The 24,827-nt window shown below is 35.0% G+C and overlaps 1 protein-coding gene across 5 annotated transcripts in view; it reads right to left on the bottom strand.

Annotated features, from left to right (window-relative positions):
• The window catches only part of EXOC6B (exocyst complex component 6B), a 678,199-nt gene that overhangs the window by 388,154 nt on the left and 265,218 nt on the right, over positions 1 to 24,827 (bottom strand). For all 5 annotated transcript variants that reach the window (XM_005575615.4, XM_065526965.2, XM_065526962.2 and 2 more), the window contains one exon: positions 18,605 to 18,673. In XM_005575615.4, coding sequence (XP_005575672.1) covers positions 18,605 to 18,673 — 69 coding nt within the window. The remainder of the gene's footprint in view (positions 1 to 18,604; positions 18,674 to 24,827) is intronic.

Raw genomic sequence — 24,827 nt, 5'->3', positions numbered from 1 at the left:
TCCTCCCTTCCTTTCTCCCTTCCCTTATTTCTTTTTTCTTTTATTTCCTTTCTTCCTTCCTTCTTTCTCTTTCTGACCCCTAGAATATAGTCTCTTGGTAACTAAGTGCATTCATAGAGGGTATACAAAAGCCCTTCTCCTCCTGACACTCCATGGATTTTTTTTTTTTTTTTTTTTTTTTTTTTTTTTTGAGACGGAGTCTCACTCTGTAGCCCAGGCTGGAGTGCAGCGGCCAGATCTCAGCTCACTGCAAGCTCCGCCTCCCGGGTTTACACCATTCTCCTGCCTCAGCCTCCCGAGTAGCTGGGACCACAGGCGCCGGCCACCTCGCCCGGCTAGTTTTTTTTGTATTTTTCAGTAGAGACGGGGTTTCACCGTGTTAGCCAGGATGGTCTCGATCTCCCGACCTCGTGATCCACCCGTCTCGGCCTCCCAAAGTGCTGGGATTACAGACTTGAGCCACCGCGCCCGGCCCACTCCATGGTTTTTTAATCTCTAGATTATAATTTTTATAAAGGTAACATTAAATGTGGATAGATTATGGAAATGTACAGGTTTTCTTGCTTATCTGTGGATCTATGTCAACACACATATTAGTCTAGTTCCAAGTCTTTTTCCTTTCTCATTGCATTCTTTAAAAGTCCTTTTTATAATATGAATATGAGGTAAGGAGACAGGTGTAGGTGGAGTGTGTTCAGGTTGTGAAAAGAAATGTTTCTTTATGATTTAGTAATATTCTCAGCCATTACGCCAGGTGTTTTTACATAGATTTTTTCATTTCATTCTCATAGAGACACTGTGAGATAAATACTATTATTTACAGTGTTTCATCATGTTGCCCAGGTTGGTCTCAAATTCCTGGGCTCAAGTAGTCTGCCTGCCTCAGCCTCCTAAAGTGCTGAGATTACAGCTGTGAGCCACCGCACCCAGCCGACCTCATTTTCATACTGTAAAAAGTATGTCAACATTTCTTATAATTTCAGGGCAATGAGAAATCTCTAACCTTAGTTATTAAAACTCCATTTAATAGACCAACAAACTATATTAACCTCAATCAAAATAACTCAATTTTCTTAGCATACTTCATAGCCTTTTACAGGTCTGTTAATTTTTCACATAGTACTTTTTTGAGGTACTTTATTCATTCATTCATTTTACAATTATTTATTCAGCTCCTTCTATGTGGTGAGAATAACCCAGAATTCTGAGATTTTCGGAAAGTCTAGTTAAAGAAGATGAAGTTTTAAAAAAATGAGATAGGCTGGGCGCGGTGGCTCATGCCTGTAATCCCAGCACTTTGGGAAGCTGAAGCAGGTGGATCACGAGGTCAGGAGATTGAGACCATCTTGGCTAACACGGTGAAACCCCGTCTCTACTAAAAATAGAAAAAAATTAGCTGGGCATGGTGGCATGCGCCTGTAGTCCCAGCTACTGGGGAGGCTGAGGCAAGAGAATGGCGTGAACCCAGGAGGCGGAGCTTGCAGTGAGCCGAGATCGCCCCACTGCACTCCAGCCTGGGCGACAGCCTGTGCAAGACTCCATCTCAAAAAAAAAAAAAAAGAGAGAGAGAGAGATGGATCTTGCTTACATTGCCTGAGGTCTTGAATAGGGACAGGCAAAGAGACTGAGCTTCTAGTCCAGCATTAAGCCCCATACTATTTCACCTCCAGATTGTTGGTTTCAGTTTCACCTCTAGAGGTTCTAGCATTTCACCTCTAGATTGTTGGTTTGAGTTATAAGAATCTGAAAAAGTAAAGAATCTACTACAGTCCCAAACTCAGCTTTTTCAAACTTTCACAATTTAAAATAAATCAATTCTATTCATAGGTTAAAAAACAAATCCTTCATTACACCTACTATAACCAACTGTAAATAAATATGAGCTCCAGCTATGGTATTTGTTTCTGGTAAGAAGATCATTTTGGTATATGCTGCTTATATAAACATCTGAATGACCAAAATCATCTATAAAAGAAAAAGAAACTCCTTTTCTCCCTTATATGATCTTTCATTGTTTAGATCATGAGGCTCTGGCTGTAGTTATTTATGTGTCCCCAACATGACATTCAAAACTATTGGGACAAATATTAAACCAGGTAATAAATGGCATCTTGGGCAAACCTCAAAAACCTCTGAAATTTTGAAAATTTAAAAATGAACAAACAAATCTTGCAGTTACAACCAAATTAGGTTGTAGGGAAAAAATGCAGAAATAGGGAAAGGAAGCAAAATGTGTAAGAGATCTGATCAGACATCTGAGATAAGGGAGAACAGGATGTAAATAAAAATCCAGATATCTCAGTAATGGAAGAAATTTGGTATAATTTGGAAAAGTCACCAAAAGGAAGAAAGAAAATGAGAAGTATCTCTCAGGAAAGAGAACTGCCTGTGCAAAGGCATCACTGTGAGAGTACATGGAGTATGGTGTATCTGGTGCATAAACTGTGAGTAGGCAGGAGGAAAAGAACAACCAGAAATGAGGTGAGAGAGTTAGGCTAAGGATAGAATATGGAAGACTATACAGACTAGATAAAGAAACTTACTTTATTCTGAGAAAAATGGGAAACAGAAGTATTTTAAGCACTGTCTTGATAAGGTTAAAATTGTATTTAGAAGGATTACTGGGTGTTACATGGAAAATGAATTGTTTCTTCTTTGTCAGAGCTTGAAAAGAAGTTATCAGATTATTGTGGTGTCTAAAGCTATTCACATGAGATATTATTATTAAAAAGAAGGTAAGCACACTTGAGAAGTTTAATCTTCCCAAAGGAAGCATTTTGGAAAAATGAACGCAAGCATGTCTAGAGATCAAAACAAAACACACACTCTCTCTTTTTCCCCTACCTTGTTTTATTCAAGGCTAAATGATATGTATGCCCATGGGCAATAAGGTCACCAGGTTAAAAGAGCAATATGATAATTATAAAAAGTTAGATCACAGCTACTACAAACCGGGGCCCATTAGCCCATACTGCAGGAAAGTTATCGCTATAACTGGCTTTTCCTGTGTCCTTATCAATGCAGTGCACAAAGTATCTCACCCTTAGTTTTTTCTCTAAGATCTATGTAGTGTTTATGCCTATCTAACCTCACCAGGCACTAGTGGGTCAGTGAAACTAGGAGGCAGTGAGATATGGCAGGAGACTGATGAGACAACCTGCTAAGTGTCAGAGACGGACTAGGAGTTACCAAACATTTCAGGGCAAACTTTCCACATTAAAAAATATCTCTAAAGAAACTACTTAAAATACATTCTTATTGTTCAGGAGTACTCAAGATTACCATGGAAACAAATCAGAAAGCTTCCAGCTCTTCCAATAGTATAAATTGGCTCCTCAAAGATGTAATTTGCATTTGTTTTAGATGTTGTGAAATAGCAGATGAATATTTTGAGATGGAAAATAAAGTCCATTTAAAATGAAAATAAAACAATTACAGATAGATCAAGAGGAATAGTGTCTAAATATCCACTCCTGAAACATTAAACAGTCACCTGAATTTCTTAAAAATAAATTTCAAGGAAGAAACATCAGAATTCCTCTCTAAAACCAATGATATCCCAGAAGACTTGAAAATGACACCTATTCATTTCAAATTACTATTCTCAGGAAAGCTTTTCCACTAAAAGCTCCATGTTTTATTTTGTTTTTTTCTTATTTCCCAAGAAAAACGTATATGTTTCAAATAAACATGATGGATTCTTTTTTTAAAACTGAGTCCTCATCAGGTCTCTTACAAAGCAGCTTTTGTTTACATCTACTAAATTAGAAACTTTTTGAGAGCAGAAAGTGTCCTTGCCATCTCTGTACCTTTCAGTGTATTAGGACATGCTAGCTTCAATAAAGTTTAACTTTTCTTTTTTGGTAGATCTTCTCAGAATATACTTAAATAGACTAATATTAACTGTAAAAAGCCCAAGACAGCAATATAGCACACCAAGTTTCAATGACATTTGAAAGAGTGGGTGCCCTCTTTTATATTTTTTAACAGATAAATTGATGAGACTAGTGTTTCCTACAAATACAGCTCCAGAAATGACTTCACAAGGATCTGAATCATCAAATTGTATCTCTGGCAATGCTAGACTTCTATATACACAATTTCCCATTTCTTATCACTGGTGAAATAAAGTGTTGTTTCCCTATCTTTGTAATGTCATCTTTATAAATATTTAAAAAGAAAGAAACTTATTCACAAACCCTAAGCACCTACAATTTGCATTTTTACAGGCATTTCCCATTTGCCTTAATTTCTAGTATAGGAATTGTAAATGACCCCACTTGTGTTTATATAAAAACCAATTTAGATGTTAATTTAAGTATCTTTGTGAGAAATTGAGAATTCAAATAATAGATATTTACTAATTACATAAAATTAATTTTAAAAATTCCAAGATTTAAAATAGAATCAAGATAGCTCTTAAAAAAAAAAATACTAGGCTATGGGAAGCACTATCAATTTTAATAAAAGCTAAAATGCCAGCCACAGATCTATTTGTTTATTTCCTTTCACTGCCACATCAATGGTTGGTGAGATGCACTGGCAAAAATGATATGAGGCTGATCTGTATCTTTTTTCATTTGCCAATCAATTTTCTTAAGATCAAGATATACCAAAAATGTTTGACCATATTTTTTGAAGTATCTCATTAAAAAAAAAAATCAAATTGACTATTGAAAATACACCCAATCCTTCAGATTAACTTTAAGTGTATGTTCCAATTCCTAAGGCTAACTTTATGGGTTATTAGATAATTAAACTAAATTTGTTTGTTATTAAATAGCAACAGTGCTTCTGGTAAAAATGCAAGAACAAGAACCCTAAAATCTTCATTCTGGTGCCAAAAAAGAACTATTTCACAACATAATTCAGAGTGAGGTAGTCTCTACATAACGAGGTGTTTTCCCCGTATTTACCACATCATTTATTTAAAGTAGTCAAATTTATGAAGCACTATGAAATTGCAGAGCAAAGTGTTATATAAAATCCAAGATGATACTATGTTAATATATATAAACAACAAGTCTTCAAACACTACTACAAAAGTATCTTAAGTCTAACTTTGAGAATACTAAAACTAATTATTTTTAATGAAAACTTCAGTAATGTTTTTGACTCTTCAGTTATTTATTTCCCAAGTGCTTTACTGTAATGGTCAATAGCTACTAAAGTTCTTAAAACAATTTCATTAAGAAATTATCTTAACACCTCAGGAAACATGTCACTTACAAATGCTTATGTCTGTTCCTTTTTCCGCTCTTCTAATCCTTTCCTTGCTATTATCTTTAGTTGCATGACTATGGTTTCCGTAGTTTCTCCCAGCTTCCAGTATAGACTATACCAGTAGAAATCTTCAGATTAGAGTGGGAGAACCATGTCCTAGGAAGATTATTGACCATCTTACACCATTCTACCCTACACCCCTGCAATGGCCATAAGGGACTATAAAGAGATTACGGCCAGACATGGTGGCTCACACGTGTAATCCCAGCACTTTGGGAGGTCGAGGCAGGCGGATCACCTGAAGTCAAGAGTTGGAGACCAGCCTGGCCAACATGGCAAAACCCCATCTCTACCAAATGTACAAAAACTAGCCAAACGTGGTGTCACGTGCCGGTAATCCCAGCTACTCGGTAGGCTGAGGCAGGAGAATCGCTTGAAATCAGGAGGCGGAGTGAGCCAAGATGGCGCCATTGCACTCCAGCCTGGGCTACAGAGCGAGACTCCATCTCCAAAAAAACAGAGAGAGAGAGAGAAATAAATTATGAGTAAATTCTACCTCTGCTGCTGATTCATTTCTTCTAATTATAGCCAAGCCCTTAAAAAATATATTAAAAGTAAATTAGTAGAAAAATATTCTGAAATGTAACACAATTACTATGCTCAGGGAGATCAATTAATAACACTTCTCATAATAGTTTCTAAATCTCTGTTCTGAATCACTTTAAGCAGAAGAATTCAGGAGACAAAACCATTAGTTTAACTGGTGAGGCTAACTTATTCCTAACAGAAAAACAGGTCATCAGCTTGCCATGCATAATGGCTGCTCAGGGAATAAAGATTTATGACACAGAAATAAGGTCACTTTGAAATATACTTTTAGATTTAGATTTTGGCAAGGCTTCCAAATTTAAGAAAAAGACAAGGTGGTAGGGAGTTCTTACGCGGCTTAAACAAGGAGATACTCAAATGGAATTGGGGAAAGCTATTCTGGGGCAAAGGTCTGTAGTCAATAGATACCTGAAACCTAAATCTGTACTTCCCATTAGAGGAGGGATTCTTTCTGGGTCTATGGATGAGATTCAGGGAATTGGGGGAGCCTCTAAATTTTAAGCCAAATGTCACATGCATGCACATATCTGCATTTTGCCTTGTGAAAGCATTCAGAGCTTTCGTAAAATCTCAGAGGCCCCTTGATTAAGAAAACTTAAGAGAAATACTGTACTTGATAGAGCCTTTATAATAATGAATTCACTGCACAATGATATCCTGAATTCTCTTATATCTTAGGGTATTTTACAGTCTCCTGTAGTGAATGGAGCAGAATTCAATAAAACTGAAGTTCTTATGATTCATATAATACTGGGGGATTGCTGCTTACTAAAAACATCCATGTATTTTAACTGCTATTGCTGGACCCAAGATGTCAGAAATCTTTAAACTTTTTTTTATAGTATAACACATATGCAGAAAAGAACATTAATCAAAGGTGAACATTTTGTCAACATTTTTTAGATCTAGGAATTTAAACTGTTAATGAGATGATGATGTACATAGCTGGAGATCAAGAAACCACAAGAAGATCACATACAAGTCTCACAAACTAAGCTTATGGATACATTTATAGGTTTGCCCCTCTAGTCTCTCCTAATGACACTTAAGCTACTTGTTATGGGTTGTATGTACACCCTTCCAGTGATAGCAGGGTGAGGAGTGAAATGAAAGCAGATTCAGAAAGATGTTTTAGTGTATAAAGGAGCTTAAAGTACACGCAGATCTTTGTCCATATTGAGCCAGGTTTGAGGATTAAGGCCGACTGAGTCAATAAAGTTCATAAATATCTACAAGACAGAATAGTCTGTCTTCATCAGACACATAGTCCATCCATCTTTATAACTACCAGTACACTACATACGAGAACCTCAAATTGTTATTATTCATCATTTGCTTAACAGTAAAATTTCTAGTTTGTTTTCCACTTTTAAAAACATATTTTTCTTCAATTACTATAAAATATTTTATATCCTGCCCCTTACCTGCCCATCTCTAAAATGCATGTGAATGTGAAGATTTAAACCATATAAAATTTTAAAAATAATTCCATAAAATACTTCTACCTTTGCCCTGCACACTTCCACTGCATTATTATATCAAAGACCATGTCTCAATTAACCACTATCTGACCCTTGTTCACTTTCTTCCCTCTCCTCCCCCTGCCAAAGTTTGCCCTTCCTGCCAAAGTTCAGCACTTCCTAGAAAAGTCTCACTGCCTGTTTGATATTGTACTTCACTTTAGTCACCAAAGGAAGAATTTGCAGGTGCTTGGCCCCATCTATAAGACCATGACCGAAATCTGACCTCCTGTTACAATACATGAACTCCTGACCTACTGATAAGGCTGGCAGATATAAGTAGGATTTTTCAAATAATCCTTTGGGAATTTATAAGCAGCAAAGCCATAAAAGGGGGGTGAGTGGAAGGTCGGTTTCACTAAAAATAATAAATATTGCCATGTTTATTCAAAGAGTGCCTTGTTATCCTCCAGGCCAAAAGTTCAGATAAACACTATTGTAAATGACAAAATATTAGAACTTTTTGTTACTTATGTTATGATCCTTCCGTTGGACACCAATAGAACTGTTTTCCCTCATATAGGTCCCAGCCCTGATATTGTATAACAGTCCCTGTGACTAGAATACTGAATTCATCTGCAGGTCAAAAGGAGAGTAATTATTCAAAATCAAAAACAAACATTTACTGATTATTACATACTACTAATACTAAGTGCTAAGTACTGGGACTAAAAAGAGGTGAATAAATATAATATCTGCCCTAAAAGAGCTTACAATCTATTGAGGAAAAGCAACATGTTTAGAATATGATGATATAATAAAGTTAAGCAGTAATATAAATATACACTGAATCCTATGTGAAGGAGTAGGGGGTCCACTGAGTTTAAGCTGAAACATTAAAAAAAAATTGCTGGATGATACAAGTAAAAAATAAATAAGTGTGTGAACCAGGGAGGTGGAGCTTGCAGTGAGCTGAGATCATGCCACTGCACTCCAGCCTGGGCGACAGTGAGACTCAATATCAAAAATAAGAAAAATAAATAAATTAAATAAATAACTAAATAAATAAGAACTAGTAAGATAAGTGAGAATAGTAATTCAGGTAGAAGGGCTAGCATAAGGAAAGAATGAGAGGCATATGGTACATTCGAAGAATTGGAAGCATTTAAGTATCATTAAAGTAAAGTAAGAAAATATGGATGATAAGACATGGAAGACTATCTATACTTCTACATACTATATTGTATTCTATACTTCTACATTTTACTCCACAGATAACCAATCACAGAATTGTAAGCAGATAACACATATATCAGATTTGTATGTTGAACAATTATGACTATAGTAAGAACTGAGTTAAGGGTTTAAGATAATGGTAGGGAGACCAGATAAGGAGACTATTTTCAATAATTCTGATGAGAATCTGAACTAGGGCAATAATTTTAGGATAGGAAAAGATGAGATGGAGTAAAACTATATTTAGCAAATAACATTTGGAGATTGGATGGTATTCAGAAAAACCGAAGAGTTTAGGTTTCTGGCTGGTGACTACATAGATGACACTATTATCTGACATCACTAAAAAAGGAGATGGGCAGGAGGGGCAAGAGGTAATGCCTTCATTTTATAACATAGGGAGATATAGAGTTTATGCTGCCTGAGAACATCCAAACGATTCTGTTCACTAGGCAATATATATAAGTCCAAAGCTCAAGGGAAAGTTGAGGACTAAAGATATAGGTTTGGAAGTCATTAGGATTCCAAATCATGAGAATAAATTATATCATTCAAGAAAGGCAAGACACAAAGAAAAGCAGGATGAGAGTAAAACCCTGGGAACAATGAAGGACACTAAGAAGAAGTAAAACTCACAAAGATCAAAACAGGCAACAAGTATCAGAAAGACTGGTAGAGAAGAAGAAAAACATACTGTAAAAGAAGACAGAGATTAAGAATTATAAGGTGAAAATGATCAACAAAGTTGGAGCCAAAAGGTCCAGGAAAATACAGTTTCAGGATAGTGCTAAGAACAGAAGATAAATATACAGGGTTGATGAGAGAATGAAAAGGGAAGAAGTAGAGACAAGCATTAGAATGTAAAGGAATGCGAGAGATACGGTTTTATTTTCTCCTCAATCCCCGTTTCTTTATTCCTAAATCCTTTTTCTAAAGGCCTAACAGTAATATTAAATATATTAGAAAATAAGAAAAAAATTACAAATATTAAGTAATCCATTTTAAAACAATCTTTGTAATTAATATTATGAGGAACTATCCTTTACCATGCAGTAATGCCAATTTGTGACTTGAGAATGGGATAACAAAGAAAGAGAGGTAACAAATTACAGCCCCAAAAAGGCTATGAAGAGTCAGCACTGGAAGTTATACACGTTCTGGTCCTTCCTTTTCTAATGGAGATATCTGAGTATTTATTTAAAGTCCCTATAGACCTAGAAAATCAATGTCCAGAAAATAAACATATATTATCCAGAAAATAGAACTGAGTTTCTACCACTAACTATACCTTTTCAAAACTAGGAAATACCGTGAATGGGAGAAGAGACCCGTTTCTGCCATATAAACAATGCCTTATTAATTGCTATAGAAAATTTATGAATATAAAATATTTCAACAGTAGGGAATATTACTGTGTATAATTTACTTTTAAATGGGCAGTTTAAGGTCCTCCTGCTTTTCTAGAGCTTTATCATCTCTAAATAATAACCAGTATGCCGTAGATTCTACATAGCTTAGGACTATATATGGTCATTGTACAATTAAGAATATGTGGATTTTTAAAAATTTGTATATTGATGACAGAGACCAGAACCCCTATCTACATGTCTACAGTTTATGCCAAACACTTTTAAAAATATCAATACTGTGTCTAACCATTAGCATCAGAGATACATAACAATTACCAGATAACTGCCATTTCTTTTGTTTTGTTTTATTTTTAAAAGGACTCTCGCTCTCTTGCCCAAGCTGAAGTGCAATGGTGCGACCTTGGATAACTGCCATTTATTAAATGCCAATTATGCATACCAGTGACTGAGTTAAGCACTATTTATTCAATTTATTAATTGTACTAAGTAGGTAATTATTATCCTATTTAATATATGAGAAAGGTAGCCTAACAACATACAACTAGTAAATGTGTGATTAAATTATTTCAATACTCATGAATCACTACTGGAGTTCACTTGAGCAAGATCTGTTTTATTTTAATATCATAAAATCTGGAGTCTCACTCTTTCACCCAGGCTGGAGTGCAGTGGCATGATCTCGGCTCACTGCGCCTCCCAGGTTCAAGCGATTCTCCTGCCTCAGCCTCCTAAGTAGCTGGGATTACAGGCACATGCTACCACACCCAGCTAATTTTTGTATTTTTAGTAGAGATGAGGTTTCACCATGTTGGCCAGGATGGTCTCAATCTCTTGACCTTGTGATCCACCTGCCTCGGCCTCCTAAAGTGCTGGGATTACAGGCATAAGCCACCGCACCTGGCTAATATCATAAATTCTTAATCTCTTATAAAAACTAGCATACACACAGTGATGAGATACAATGCGGTCATATTAAAATCATTCAAAGAATGGAACTTCTCTCCTGGTATACTGTAATCATATTAAAGCATAATTTATTAACTTTTATATATCCTTGCTTCTCCAAAATTCATTTCATGCAGAAGAGAAATTCAGTAAGTGTTTTTTTTTAAACAAGGAAACAAATAATAAGATTTGAGTCAACATATGTTCAAACAAATATACTGCATTCTTTAGTTACTACTTATTTATTCATTCAACTATTTAATAATATTTACTGAGTACTTACTACATGCCAAGTAATGTTGGTACTGGCAGATATAACATTAAACAAAATAAACTAGCCATTTCACAGACCTTATGTTATTTGAGGGAAAAAAATCATTAAATTTTTAATTATGAGGCCTACTCTTAACCTTAAAACTTGATGCGAATAAACATGATTATTTTTCTATAGACTACTGGCTTAATTACAACTGTGAACTCCCTTACCCATACATACTATTGAAGAGAGTAAATAAAATCATGGAGCACAGAAACAAGATGTTAAGGAAAAAAGGAGTAAGTGTGTGGCAAAGGAAAAATGTATATTATTGTATATGTGAGTTCTATACAACTTTCAAGGAACAGATAACTCTTATATAAGTCATTCCATAAAATAGAAGAAAGGGGACATGTTCAACTAATTTTAATGAGGCTAAAACAACATTGACTTACAAACCACCTAAGGACAACACACCAAAAATGAAAATTTCAGGGCTGTATTACATATGGCCTAAAATAAAGCAACAATAAAAAGGAGTTAAATTCTACAGGATGTTATAAAAGTAGCAATACATGTTCATCAAATTGAGTTTATCTAATAAACGCAAGGATGAGTTAATACCAAAAAAATCTATCAATGAAACTCATCATATTCATAAACTAAAGAATAAATATTATATTAATATGTATAGAAAACTAATTCAATAAAATTCAGCACACATTTATGTTTTCTTAAAGGATTATCAAGAGTCTAGGAACAACTAAATAGAAGCTATTTACCAAAAACCTATATAATGATTAGTCAATGAAAAAAAGTCACACATATTCTCTTTAAAATTAGAAATCAAAGAGTCTCACTATCACCTTATTGAACAACAAAGCAATGATGACTCCAGTCAATACAGTAAGACAATAAAAAGAATAATGAGATATACAAATAGAAAAAAAAGTCACTATCTGCAGACAATATGATTGACTACACAGGAAACTCATGAACCAAAAAGACTGTTAGAACAAATAAAAGAGTTAATTAAGCAAGGTTTCTAGATGTAAGATCAACCTATAAAAATCAACAGTGTTCCTCAATATCAGCAATAACTAATTAGAAAATAAAGTAGAAAACCACAACAAAAACTATAAGAATTTTGCTATTTATCTAACAAAGAATGTCCAAAACTCTTAACATGAGATTGGGGGAAAGCTCAATTAAATAATTTAAAAGATCTTCCTCCTCCATGACTGGGATGACTTAGCATTATAAAACTGTTAATTCTTCCAAAATTCAATCAATTCAAATCAAAATCCTAGAAGGACTTTTTGAATAATCTCAAACTTATTATAACATATATATGGAAAAATAAAGATCTATAAATAGTTAATGCAATTTTAAAGAGGAGACATGAGAAGGGATTTATTTTATACCATCTATTTTGATATATTATAAAATATAATATAACAAAAAATGAGCTCAGAAACCGAACGATGTAAATATTGAAATTTACTACCAGAGGTACTACCAGAAATCACTGAGTAACATACAGATTATATAGTAGATGGAATTGATAAAACTGAATTCATCATATGGAAAAAAATAAAGCCTTATATTATACAAGGAGTCTTAAAAAGTTCATGGAAAATGCATATTATGAAAAAATTATGCAGGAATTTCAAAATATTTTTACACCAAAATAAGCCTGTACCAACTTGTTATAACATGTCTGAACAGAATCTAGTTTGAGGCACTAAAAAGTATAAGACATCAATTTGAAAAGAGCCTCTATTGGAGCAACATGAATTCTGCTAAAATTGAAGCAAGCACAAATATCAAATTTATGGTAAAACTTAGGTAGAAGAATGGTGAAATCATTGAAGCTTTACAAAAAGTTTATAAAGACAATGCCCCAAAGAAATCAGCAGCTTATAAGTGGATATTTGTTTTAAGAAGGGATGAGACAATGTTGAAAATGAAGCCTGCAGTGATAGACCATTCACATCAATTTTTGAGAAAACAATCTTGTTTGTGCCCTAATTAAAGAGGATTGATAATTAACAGTACAAACAACAGCCAATACCATAGACATCTCAATAGCTTTAGATTACACAATTCTCTCTGAAAAATTGAAGTCAAGCAAACTTTCCACTCAATACAAAACCACTGCACTCAGATCTGCTGCAGAAAAGAGCAGAGAACTTTCAATGGAAATTTTAAACAAGTGGGGGATCAAGATCCTGAACCATTTATGATATGGTTTGGCTGTGTGTCACCAACCAAATCGCATCTCAAATTGTAATTCCCACGTGTCAAGGGAGGGAAGTGATTAGATTATGGGGGCAGTTTCCCCCATGCTGTTCTCATGATAGTGAGTGAGTCTCACAAGATCTGATGGTTTTAAAATGGCAGTTTTTCCTGTCCTCACATTCATTCTCTTTCCTACCACCTTGTGAAGAAGGTGCCTGCTTCTCCTTCACCTTCCATCATAAGTTTCCTGAGGCCACTTAGCCATGCTTCCTGTTAAGCCTGCAGAACTGTGAGTCAATTAAACCTCTTTTCTTTAAAATTATCCAGTCTCAGGTAGTGTTTTTCTTGAGTGAGTTCACATTGCATATGTGAGCTCTACGCAACTTTCTTTTTTTTTATTTTTTATTTTTTTATTATACCCTAAGTTCTAGGGTACATGTGCACAACATGCAGGTTTGTTACATAGCTATACATGTGCCATGTTGGTTTGCTGCACCCATCAACTCGTCATTTACACTAGGTATTTCTCCTAATGCTATCCCTCCCCCAGACCCCCCCACCCCCTGACAGGCCCCAGTGTGTGATGTTCCCTGCCCTGTGTCCATGTGTTCTCGTTGTTCAACTCCCACCTATGAGTGAGAATATGAGGTGTTTGGTTTTCTGTGCTTGTGATAGTTTGCTTAGAATGATGGTTTCCAGCTTCATCCATGTCCCTGCAAAGGACATGAACTCATCCTTTTTTATGGCTGCATAGTATCCCATAGTGTATATGTGCCACATTTTCTTAATCTAGTCTATCATTGATGGACATTTGGGTTGGTTCCAAGTCTTTGCTATTGGGAACAGTGCCACAATAAACATACTTGTGCATGTGCCTTTATAGTAGAATGATTTATAATCCTTTGGGTATATACCCAGGAATGGGATCACTGGGTCAAATGGCATTTCTAATATTAGATCCTTGAGGAATTGCCACACTGTCTTCCACAATGGTTGAACTAATTTACACTCCCACCAACAGTGTAAAAGCAGTCCTATTTCTCCACATCCTCTCCAGCATCTGTTGTTTCCTGACTTTTTAATGATCACCATTCTAACTGGCATGAGATGGTATCTCATTGTGGTTTTGATTTGCATTTCTCTGATGATCAGTGATGATGAGCATTTTTTCATATGTCTGTTGGCTGCATAAATGTCTTCTTCTGAGAAGTGTCTGTTCATATCCTTTGCCCACTTTTTATGGTGTTTTTTGTTTTTTTCTTATAAATGTGTTTAAGTTCTTTGTAGATGCTAGATATTAGCCCTTTGTCAGATGTGTAGATTGCAAATACTTTCTCCCATTCTGTAGGTTGCCTGTTCACTCTGATGATAGTTTCTTTTGCTGGAGTTCTACACAGCTTTCAAGGGACAGAGTGAATCCCCAGTTTTGCTGCCCAGGCTGGAGTGCAGTAGCATGATCTTGGCTCACTACAACCTCTGCATCCCAGGTTCAAACAATTTTCCTGCCTCAGCCTCCTAAGTAGCTGGGATTACAGGCACCCACCACCACGCCTGGCTAATTTTTGTACTTTTAGTAGAGACAGAGTTTCACCATGTTGCCCAGGCTGGTCTCAAACTCCAGACCTCAAGCAATCCACCTGTCTCAACCTCCCAAACTGCTGGGATTAAAGGCATAAGCCACTGCACCCGACCTCGAGCAGTATTCTTTATAGCAGTGTGACAACAGACTAATACAGTTTCTTTGAAGAATTGTGGCAGAAGAGAAACAGGGCTTTCCCAGTACAATCCTGAAGATAAGGCATAATCAAAGCAATGGCTACCAAGAGATGAAAGTAGTCCAGTCAAAGAAAAAGCAGACCAGTCAAGAGCAAAGGTCAAGGCAACAGATTTTTGAAATGCTAAAGGAATTTTTCTTGTTGACCTTCAGGAAGGCCAAAGAACAATAATATCTGCTTATTATAAGACTTTTAGCCAAAGCTTTAGCAGAACTATGCCTGGGAAAGCTTCACTATATAGTCCTCCTCCACTACAGCAACGCTTGTGCTCATTCCCCTCATCAAATGAGGGCAATTTTGTAAGAGTTTCAATGGGAAATCATTAGACATTCGCTTTACAGTCCTGATTTAGCTTGCTCTGACTTCTTTTCGTTTCCTAGTTTTAAAAAGCCTTTAAAGGGCAACTATCTTTCTTCAGTTAATAATGTACAAAAGACTACATTGACATGGTTAAATTTCTAGGATCCTCAGTTCTTTAGAGATGGGCTAAATGGCTGGTATAATTGCTTACCAAAGTGTCTTAAACTTGATGGAGCTTCTGTTGAAAAATAAAGTTTATATTTTTTATTTTTATGTTTTAGTTTCTTTTTTCCATGAACTTTCTAAAGTCCCCTTATATATAATGATGAACCCAAGATGGGTTAAGATGAAAATGTAAATGGTAAAATATTAAACGTAATATAAAGTAAATACTCTGTGACAGCAGGATAAAGAGGTATTTTAAAAAAAAAAACTCAAAAGTATAAACTTATATGGCTAAAATTGATGGATGTGATTACATGGAAACTAAATATTTCTGTTTCACTGAACATAACATAGACATAGTTTAGAGTCTGGTGACAAATTATGAAAAAAGGACATTTTAAACATTCTAAACTGTCAGTATCTACAATATATGAGGAATTTCTGAAATTACTCTTTCAGAAAAGAGGGAAAAAAATAAGAAACCCGATTTTAAAAAATGGACAAAGGTTAAAAATAAGCACTTTATAGAAAAAAATCTAAAAAGATCCACTAGTCTATAAAGAAAACCACAATTTTGACTAGTAACCAGAGAAATGCAAACTAGAACCATAGCGCAACAGCATTTGAGTAAATTAAAAGCACATACATTTACAAATCACTATACATTTTTCAAGGATATTTACACATCTATGACCATATATTACATTTATTAGTGTTATTATTCTTGGAGATGAAAGACAACTGGGCTTGTAAACAATGAATGAATGGAAAAAATATAATAAAACAAAATAAAATACAAGAGGGGGGCCTTTATGAATTGATAATAGAGTGTCACAGTCTAAGATGTATATGATTTCTTATCTATACTTGTGATTGAAAAAGATTGTCAACTTGTTTTAGATGCCTTGATACAATTCAATCTACATTTGGCTTGACCTTTATATAACAAGGAATGGTACATGTGCAGCCATAAAAAAGAATGAGATCATGTCTTTTGCAGGAACATGAATGGAGCAGAAGGCTGTTATCCTCAGCAAACTAATGCAAGAACAGAAAAACAAATACCCCAAGTTCTCACTTATAAGTGGGGGCTAAATGACAAGAACTTATGAACACAAAGAAGGAAACAACAGACAATAAGGTCTACTTGAGAGTGGAGGGAGGAAGATGGGAAGAGGGAGAGGAGCAGAAAAAATAACTTTTGGGTACTGGGCTTAATTCCTGGGTAATGAAATAATCTATACAACAAACCCCTGTGACATGAGATTACCTATGTAATAAACATTCACATGTATCCCTAAACCTAAAATAAATCTTTTAAAAAAAAAAGAATTGTACGTATATCAGACAATATGAATTTTATTTTTGTTAAAAATGTCTGAAAATATTAGATGTAAATACATAAAACATAAATAATGGTGGTCTCTAGGTGTGAAATCGTAGGCAATTATAATTTTATTTTCATGTCTTTTGTTTTATTTACTTTTTGTAACTTGAAAATTTCTAAATGAGTATATGTTACTTTAGCAGTAAGATATTCAGAGCTTCTTTATAAAACCAAAAAAAAAAAAAAAAAGAATGTCTTCTGAGAAATTGCTGCTACTGCAATATTAAATTTAATTCTAATGCCTCTCCACTGTTAGAGTGATTCTAGTATGGACATTTAAACTAGTGAGACATACTTATATTCAAATGTAAATACAAAAATCACAGTATAAGGCTACACATTATTTTTAGTATTCACTACTTTAACTGCCTATTTAAAAAAAAAAAGGAATGGTAGATTAAGAGAGAGGGAGTATAAAGGGAGGGAAGACAGAAAGAGAAACAGAGAAGAAAAGAGGAAGATGAAGAAGTGGGCGAAAGAGGGAGAGAAGAAGAAACTACCTGATTTTTAATCAAACCAATAAAACTACCACAAAATACTTCAGACCATAAAGTCCATAGGTCAGTATCCCAAATTGTCAGGAGTAATGACAAAGTAACACTATGTTAAATACATGAACAAAGAGGCCGGACATGGTGGCTCACACCTGTAATCCCAGCACTTTGGGAGACCCAGACGGAGGATCACCTGAGGTCAGGAGTTCAAGACCAGCCTAACCAACATGGAGAAACTCCATCTCTACTAAAAATACAAAATTAGCCGAGTGTGGTGGCACATGCCCATAATCCCAGCTACTCAAGAGGCTGAGGCAGGAGAATCGCTTGAACCAGGGAGGCGGAGGTTGTGGTGAGCCGAGGTCACACCACTGTACTCCAGCCTAAGCAACAAGAGCAAAACTCTGTCTCAAAAAGAAGAAAAGAAAAAAAAAAAAAATATATATATACACACACACACACACACACACACACACACACACACACAGAAAAACTGATAAGAGACTGAGCAATAAGACATACTTCAACATATTAAAAACAACCTGATACAAGCACCAGTGAAAGTTTCTGTAAAAATAAAAATCAATAATAGGCTTCTCTCACCAATTTGTCTTGGTTGCTACAGTTTAATTTTTGATTCACTTTCTGTGTATCTATGTGTCTGCATGTGAGTGTACTACCAAAATGGAGAAAGGGATCATTTCTTAGAATATTATTGACATCTATAATATCCCCCACACAGAGAGGTTCCCTTTTCCATATGCTTTACATGACAAAAGGAATAATTGTCATTAGGAATAAAAAAGTAAACATTTTCACAAATACTATTTTAATGTGTAAAGACAGAATATTGTTATTTAAATAATTACATTATTAAACTAAAAACAGAAATCTGGATGTGTATGACTACTTCTAGTTATAAGCTACTGATTTATTGATGACTGAGAAATGTCACTAGCCATAGCATATTACATAAAAACATAAGAGATTCAAAATTGCTTTTTATAATTAACAGTCCTTAAACAAGAAGAGTTTTCTCATTTTTCACTCTTAATAAGAAACAGAAAAACTACCAAAAGTTGAGAAAGCAAAGTTTTGAACTCAATGGACATCTTTACTAGGCAGAGCCAGATAAAGACTCACCAGGACAGAATATATGTGTAGACATCGATAAACTGGAGAGAAATCCACCAAATCTTGGGCCCCAGGTACCTGCAAATACAAGATTACAACAAAAAAATTCAAACAAAGCTATTAAAAGCAACTACCTTAATTGTTACTACTCAAGTGTTTGGTTCTTTTTATAAAGGCCAGTTCTAGCTTCTAAGTGAGAAATATAAAACAAACAAAGAAATAGGTTTCCAAAGACCTAGTTCTTATGTTTGAGCCATAGAATTAATAAACTGTGAAGATATACACCAAGGCTGGGACAAAGCCCACAAGGATGGGTAGCAGAGAAGAGAAACAGGTGGTACCAATCCTGCATTTGCCTTTAGAGATACATCTTTGGCCATGGGACTCTAAAGGGAAAATAAGAACAATGTGAGAATGTACCTTTCATGACGACTTTTTCTAAAAGATATGAGAGTTTACATAAAAAACTAAGTTTTAGTAGTTAAAAACAAAATTAGCCACACAATATGAATCACGGCCTGCCAGCCAACTTCTGAAGAACACAAGAATTCATCAATACTTAAGTCAACATGCAATCAAAATCAGAAATATGCTACGAAAAGAGGGGAGATTATGTGAAAAATAAGACAAAGAATGGAAAAGTCAAACCAAGAAGTAATACCAATGGATTTTAATGTGAATAGTGTATGTTAATTAAACCTAGACATCAAGAGAGAAAGTAAAAGAAAAAAACATCAGGTAAGAACTGGAATCTAGTTTCAATGCTAAAACTGATTTGCTTTGTGATCTGACAAGAGTAATTCACGATTTACTTTGGGCTCGATTTCCTCAGTTGAAAAAAAAACTAATCAGCTGATTTATAGGGATTTAACAAGAATAAAAGGAAATATTGAAAGTAAATGTTGAACAAAATAAAACAAAAAGAAAATGAAAAAATTACATAAAGAAGTATTCAAAATAAAGACCTGCCAGTTTTTACTGTAACACTGGTAACTACACAATTCATCAGAATATAAGCAGCAGGCATATCTAATTTGGGTAGGGCTGATTCATAATTACAAGGTCATTTTCCCTTATTTCATAAAGTAAATCTCATTTCTTCTTTTGGGGCATAGCTTCTTTACCAAGATACTTTTCTTAATGAAATCTACTAATTCTAAAATTCAACAGCACAACACCTATGTTCTTTTCCCTCTGGAACCATCACACCTTTATATTTATGGGTTCAAACTTGTTGACTCTTCTGTTCATCTGCTTCACACCCATGACAGCAAATATTAAATTTCTATATTTTAAGTTCCTTGATAGCACTATATACTCTGTAAGCACACAACAAACTTTTAAGTGAATCTAAAAACTGATAGTAAGATGGTCAACATCCTATAGCATGGCCCAAGAATAACTTTACCTAAAAAAAAAACAAACAAACAAACAAACAAAAACCTTATGAAGAGGTAATGAGCATTGCAAATTACTGAAAAAAAATATGGACAGATGTGCAGCATGCAGTTTAAAAAGAGTAAGATTAAATAGCATATAAAAATTGTACGAATGCAAATGGACACTCATTTTCATCTTAATAACACAAAGAGTCCACAGGTGATCATTTTAGGCACTCTTATTTGAAATAATCACAACACTAAAACATCTTTACAGTCTCCTCTTTTGGACTGCAAAGTAGAGAGCTAAAGGAAATTTATTTTATCTTGACAAAAAACCAGAGCCTATTTTATCTTGCCAAAATATGAGGAAAATTTCTTTTATCTTGCCAAAAAACCAGAGCCTACAGCTAAGCAAAACACATTCTCAAAAGAAGAAAAATGTTAAAACATCAAACATGATATTCACAATAGTATTTAAACTATATAAAAACTACACATGCATATGAAAAAGGACAAGAAGAAAACATATTTAAAAGTTTGATCTGTATAGGAAATGACACATTTTTCTTTTATTTAGAATTAATAATTTTTAAATTCTGTTACATATTTACAAAAAGTTTAAAGAATTTTTCTTACATAATTTTGAGTAGCAAATTCAATCATAATTTTGTTTATATATTCTTCTTCATGCAGTTTATTTTGTTTAACTTCATCTCAGAACCATATTTTCACTCAAAAGGAAACTGCTTGTAGCCATTCCTCAGACAAGGCCTTAGCCCTTTTACATGTCAGACCCACCCTTGCAGAATGAACATCTAAATTAAGGGAAAATTTCCCTAAAAATCTGCGATAAATAAGCTAACAGAGCCCCATAACAAAGACATTTTGTTACTAATGGGCTAAGACTGGTTTATGTGGGCATACTATTAAAAAAAATTGATACATTTAGAAAGGAGACAAAGGCCTTTTTTTGTCATCTCCAACAAATATTTACAACCAAATCTATTCTCTCTGAGGCTATTGTGACATCATTCTATTAGCTTCAAACAGGCTAAAGTGCTCTGACTTGTAAGTATTGTCTCTATTATTTCTTAGCCACTGGAACCACCATCCAGTTAAGTCTTCCTAAGCACAAGACTGCCTGCTTTGAAAGCAGTACACAGAAATCTAGACAAAAAGAGAAGGGAGTAAAATGCGGCTTCCGTTCACAACCTTTACCTCTACTCCCAAAATAGCGTAACATTTAGAAATCATTTTTCCTCTATGGTCCCCTCTGTGAAGAACACTAGGAATGAACACCATGAGGAACCAAGAAGAGTGCTGTGAGGATAAAGGTATGTAAAGTATGCACTGACTCATGTTGCTTAGAGTGAGATGTGTTTTCTCTGCTGCCACTAATGAAAAAGAATCACAACTACAGAAAGGCAAAAGGAGAAGAGCAACATACATTGGCTGTGAAGGAATGCTATAGGTTGGGAAGAATAAGAAGTGAACTTTCAAAAATCTAAATAAATAGGGGCGGGGAAGAGTATCAGAAAAAAATGAAGTTTTTCCTGACTCACAGAAATGTGTCTGTTTTAAGGTCCACATCTTGATCACCATTTAAAATGCTAACTCTCTGTCAAAGCTATATTCATACTTCTTCCTTTTCTTTGACCCTCCCTCCCCTCAAGTTGCAAAGAATGATTCAAGGAGGTTTAGGTTTCAGCTGGGGCAGAGGGAGGGGTCCAAGGACACTTTCTTAAGCTAACAATAACTGTTTCTAATAGTTTCTGTCTCCTAACAAAAGCCATGACTCCTTCTATTATCAGCTTCATCTAATTTTTCCTTTCCAAAGAAAATAACACAGCCCTTGCATTTTACACATGTCCAAATTTGACAAATCATCATCGACTGCCACTATAACTGATAAGAGATAACTTTGTGGTAGGACGTTGTCATTTCCTCTCATAAGGGCTTTCTTTCTGAGATACAGAAACATGATTAGAATAGTTAAACATTTCCTCTGCCTGGCAGTCAGGAACTCAAGACTTTAAGATACTGGAGTCTGTATTTTTCTAGAAGTTCAAATAGATCTATGAAGATACAAATAGTAGCCACAAATAGTATATTCAAGATTATCCTGTTTTTTTTAACTAGTTGTTTTCCTTAAGAATTTACATGAAATAATTTCATCACCAAGGACAGCAGCTGCCTAATTCCCTAAATAGTTTCTGAATGGAGAGCATTAGTGCCTTTTGCCAGTTCAAACCTTTCTCCAGAGGATCAAATAGTAGTTAAGATTTTACATTCTATAACTAAGATATCTGTGCCTCAGAGCATATTATAACATTACATAAACTAAGCGAACTAGGATACATTTTTTAATAACCGATAAATAATGACCTAGTAAAGCATTTGAGGATGCCTTAACTTCAGTATCCAGAGGTAGATATCATGGAAGCAACTATTACATTCTTCTATAAATATACATTCACATATCAATTAGAGATCATTGACAGATTAGGTACATGAATTGGCATCTAATGGATCCTATTGGCATCCACGTTTGGTATCCACTAGATACCAATACATATGGCTAATCTGTTAGTTTCAGTACAATTATTCTTATATTTTTATAATACCTATTAACAGCTTCAATCAAAGCATTAGTTCCTAGTTTTTGTTTGTGGAATATTTGTTGTTAAAGAGCATTTATAGTCTATAAATATAGCACTGAACACATGAGACCAATGTATAGATGACGAAAAAGAGTCTGAAAATAGAGGATGTTACAAAACAAACGTAAATTTTAAAATGGGATTAATCAAAGGCCCCCTAAAAAATCAAAAGCCCCTGAAAAAATATTACGAGCCCCCACAGATAATATTTACTACAGAAGATATACAGATTCAGCATAGACATGGGAATATTAGATGATCAGGAGGAAAAGAAACATCAACATTTCTGATTACAAGAATTTTTACAAAACACCAGGATGTGACTTTTAGGATATATTTTTCTTCCTCTCTAATACATCTTAGTTCAGGTAAAAGAAAGTCTCTAAAAACAGAAAAGTAAATGGTTAAGTTCCTCTCATAGCACATAAGGAAAATGCATTTACATATTAAAAAAAGAATATTTTGATTTTTAAAATGCATGATGCCATTCAAGTTTTAACAGATATATTCATTTAATATTTTTCTAACCCTTCCTCCAAAAGGATTCAGAGTTCATAAATATTTTCTATTTTAAAAGACTCACTAGTGAAGGAAGACAGGAAAGAAACATTATCTGCAGGTAAAAATATAATAACTCTACCAGCTTTACTGCTGGGTAAGCATACCCTTAGAAAAGGGGAATACACTATAAGAAAAGATTGCTTGCCTCCCTCCACTCAAGAAGAGTAGCGACATACTATGAGATATTTACCTCTGCTGCCGATAAAGACAGCACATTAAAACAGAAATGCATTAGTACACTCCAGCCCTATTGTTCCCACAGTTGCACCAGAAGATACACAAATACACAGACACACACACACTCTCTCATACACCTACACAGCATTTATTTTTCTCTTAAGAAGGCTTTCAAAGTAGATGGATCATCCAAAAAGAGTTTGATAGAGATTTGCAAGGAATTTAGATATCTTTCTCACTCATTATTTGAGTACAAAATAGTTTCTCCGTATTGGTAAATGAATGCAGGGACTTGGTGCCTGTTTCTGAGCATTACTTAGATCTCAAGTCATTAAAATGTACCAGGCATTTTTCTGCGGAGAGAAGACAACAAATGATTAGCTGAAGGAGCACTGACTTTGCATTCAGAGGATCAATTTTGACAGCCCATATTATGTCTATAAGCCAGGAAATGTCTGGCAAACATTTTTCACCAGTGTGCATTTCAGATCTATGTTGCTTCCCAAAATTCAGAGAAAAGAAGGGTAGAATTCATTTGGATATGAGCTTTTATGCAGCTAGACTAAACACCACAGAAACACCAACAAACTGGAAGGCCTATAATTTTAAGTGACTAGAATTAGCAAAAGCATAAAGAATTTTCTAAGCCTTTTAGCATATAAGAATACTGTGGCCAGAGCCCTATCCCAAAAAAGTGCAAAATTATGCCAAGGAGCTTCTCACAAATTATTAGGATTCTTTCTGAGAAATCCCTAAGCAGATTACCACTTAATTACTCAAGTGTTTGCACTAAGCAGAACAAAATCAAGAAAAACCACCATTTCTCCTTACTGATGCACTGCAAAAAACCTGTGACCAAAGTCAAAGGATAGTCCCTCAAGAATTCTCTGCTTAAAGCTGAACACTGAGAGCCAGGCATGGTGGCTTACACCTGTAATCCCAGCACTTTCGGAGGCCAAAGCAGGTGGATCGCTTGAGTCCAGGAGTTCGAGACCAGCCTGTGCAACACAGCGAAACCCATCTCTACAAAAAACTGCAAAACTTAGCCAGGTGTGATGGCATATGCCTGTACCCCCGCTACTCAGGAGGCTGAGGCGGGAGGATCGCTTGAGCCTGGGAAGTTGAGGCTGCAGGGAGCTGAGATCATGCCACTGTACTCTAGCCTGAGTGACAGAGTGAGACCCTGTCTCCAAAACAAACAAACAAACAAACAAAAAGGCTGAACACTGGTGAAACAAAAATTCAACTGGTCTTTATTTAACACGGGTCCACTATATGCTATGAAACGCTAAACCTTTAGGCAAAAGAGGCAATTTTGCACTACTTGGTATTAAACATAAAAGGTCTGAGAGGATAAAAAATTAGGGGGCGGAGCTTGCAGTGAGCTGAGATCCGGCCACTGCACTCTAGCCCGGGCGACAGAGCCAGACTCCGTCTCAAAAAAAAAAAAAA

The sequence above is a fragment of the Macaca fascicularis genome, chromosome 13, assembly GCF_037993035.2.
Source record: "Macaca fascicularis isolate 582-1 chromosome 13, T2T-MFA8v1.1".
Classification (NCBI taxonomy): domain Eukaryota; kingdom Metazoa; phylum Chordata; class Mammalia; order Primates; family Cercopithecidae; genus Macaca; species Macaca fascicularis.
This window is presented reverse-complemented; position numbering and strand designations above follow the sequence as displayed.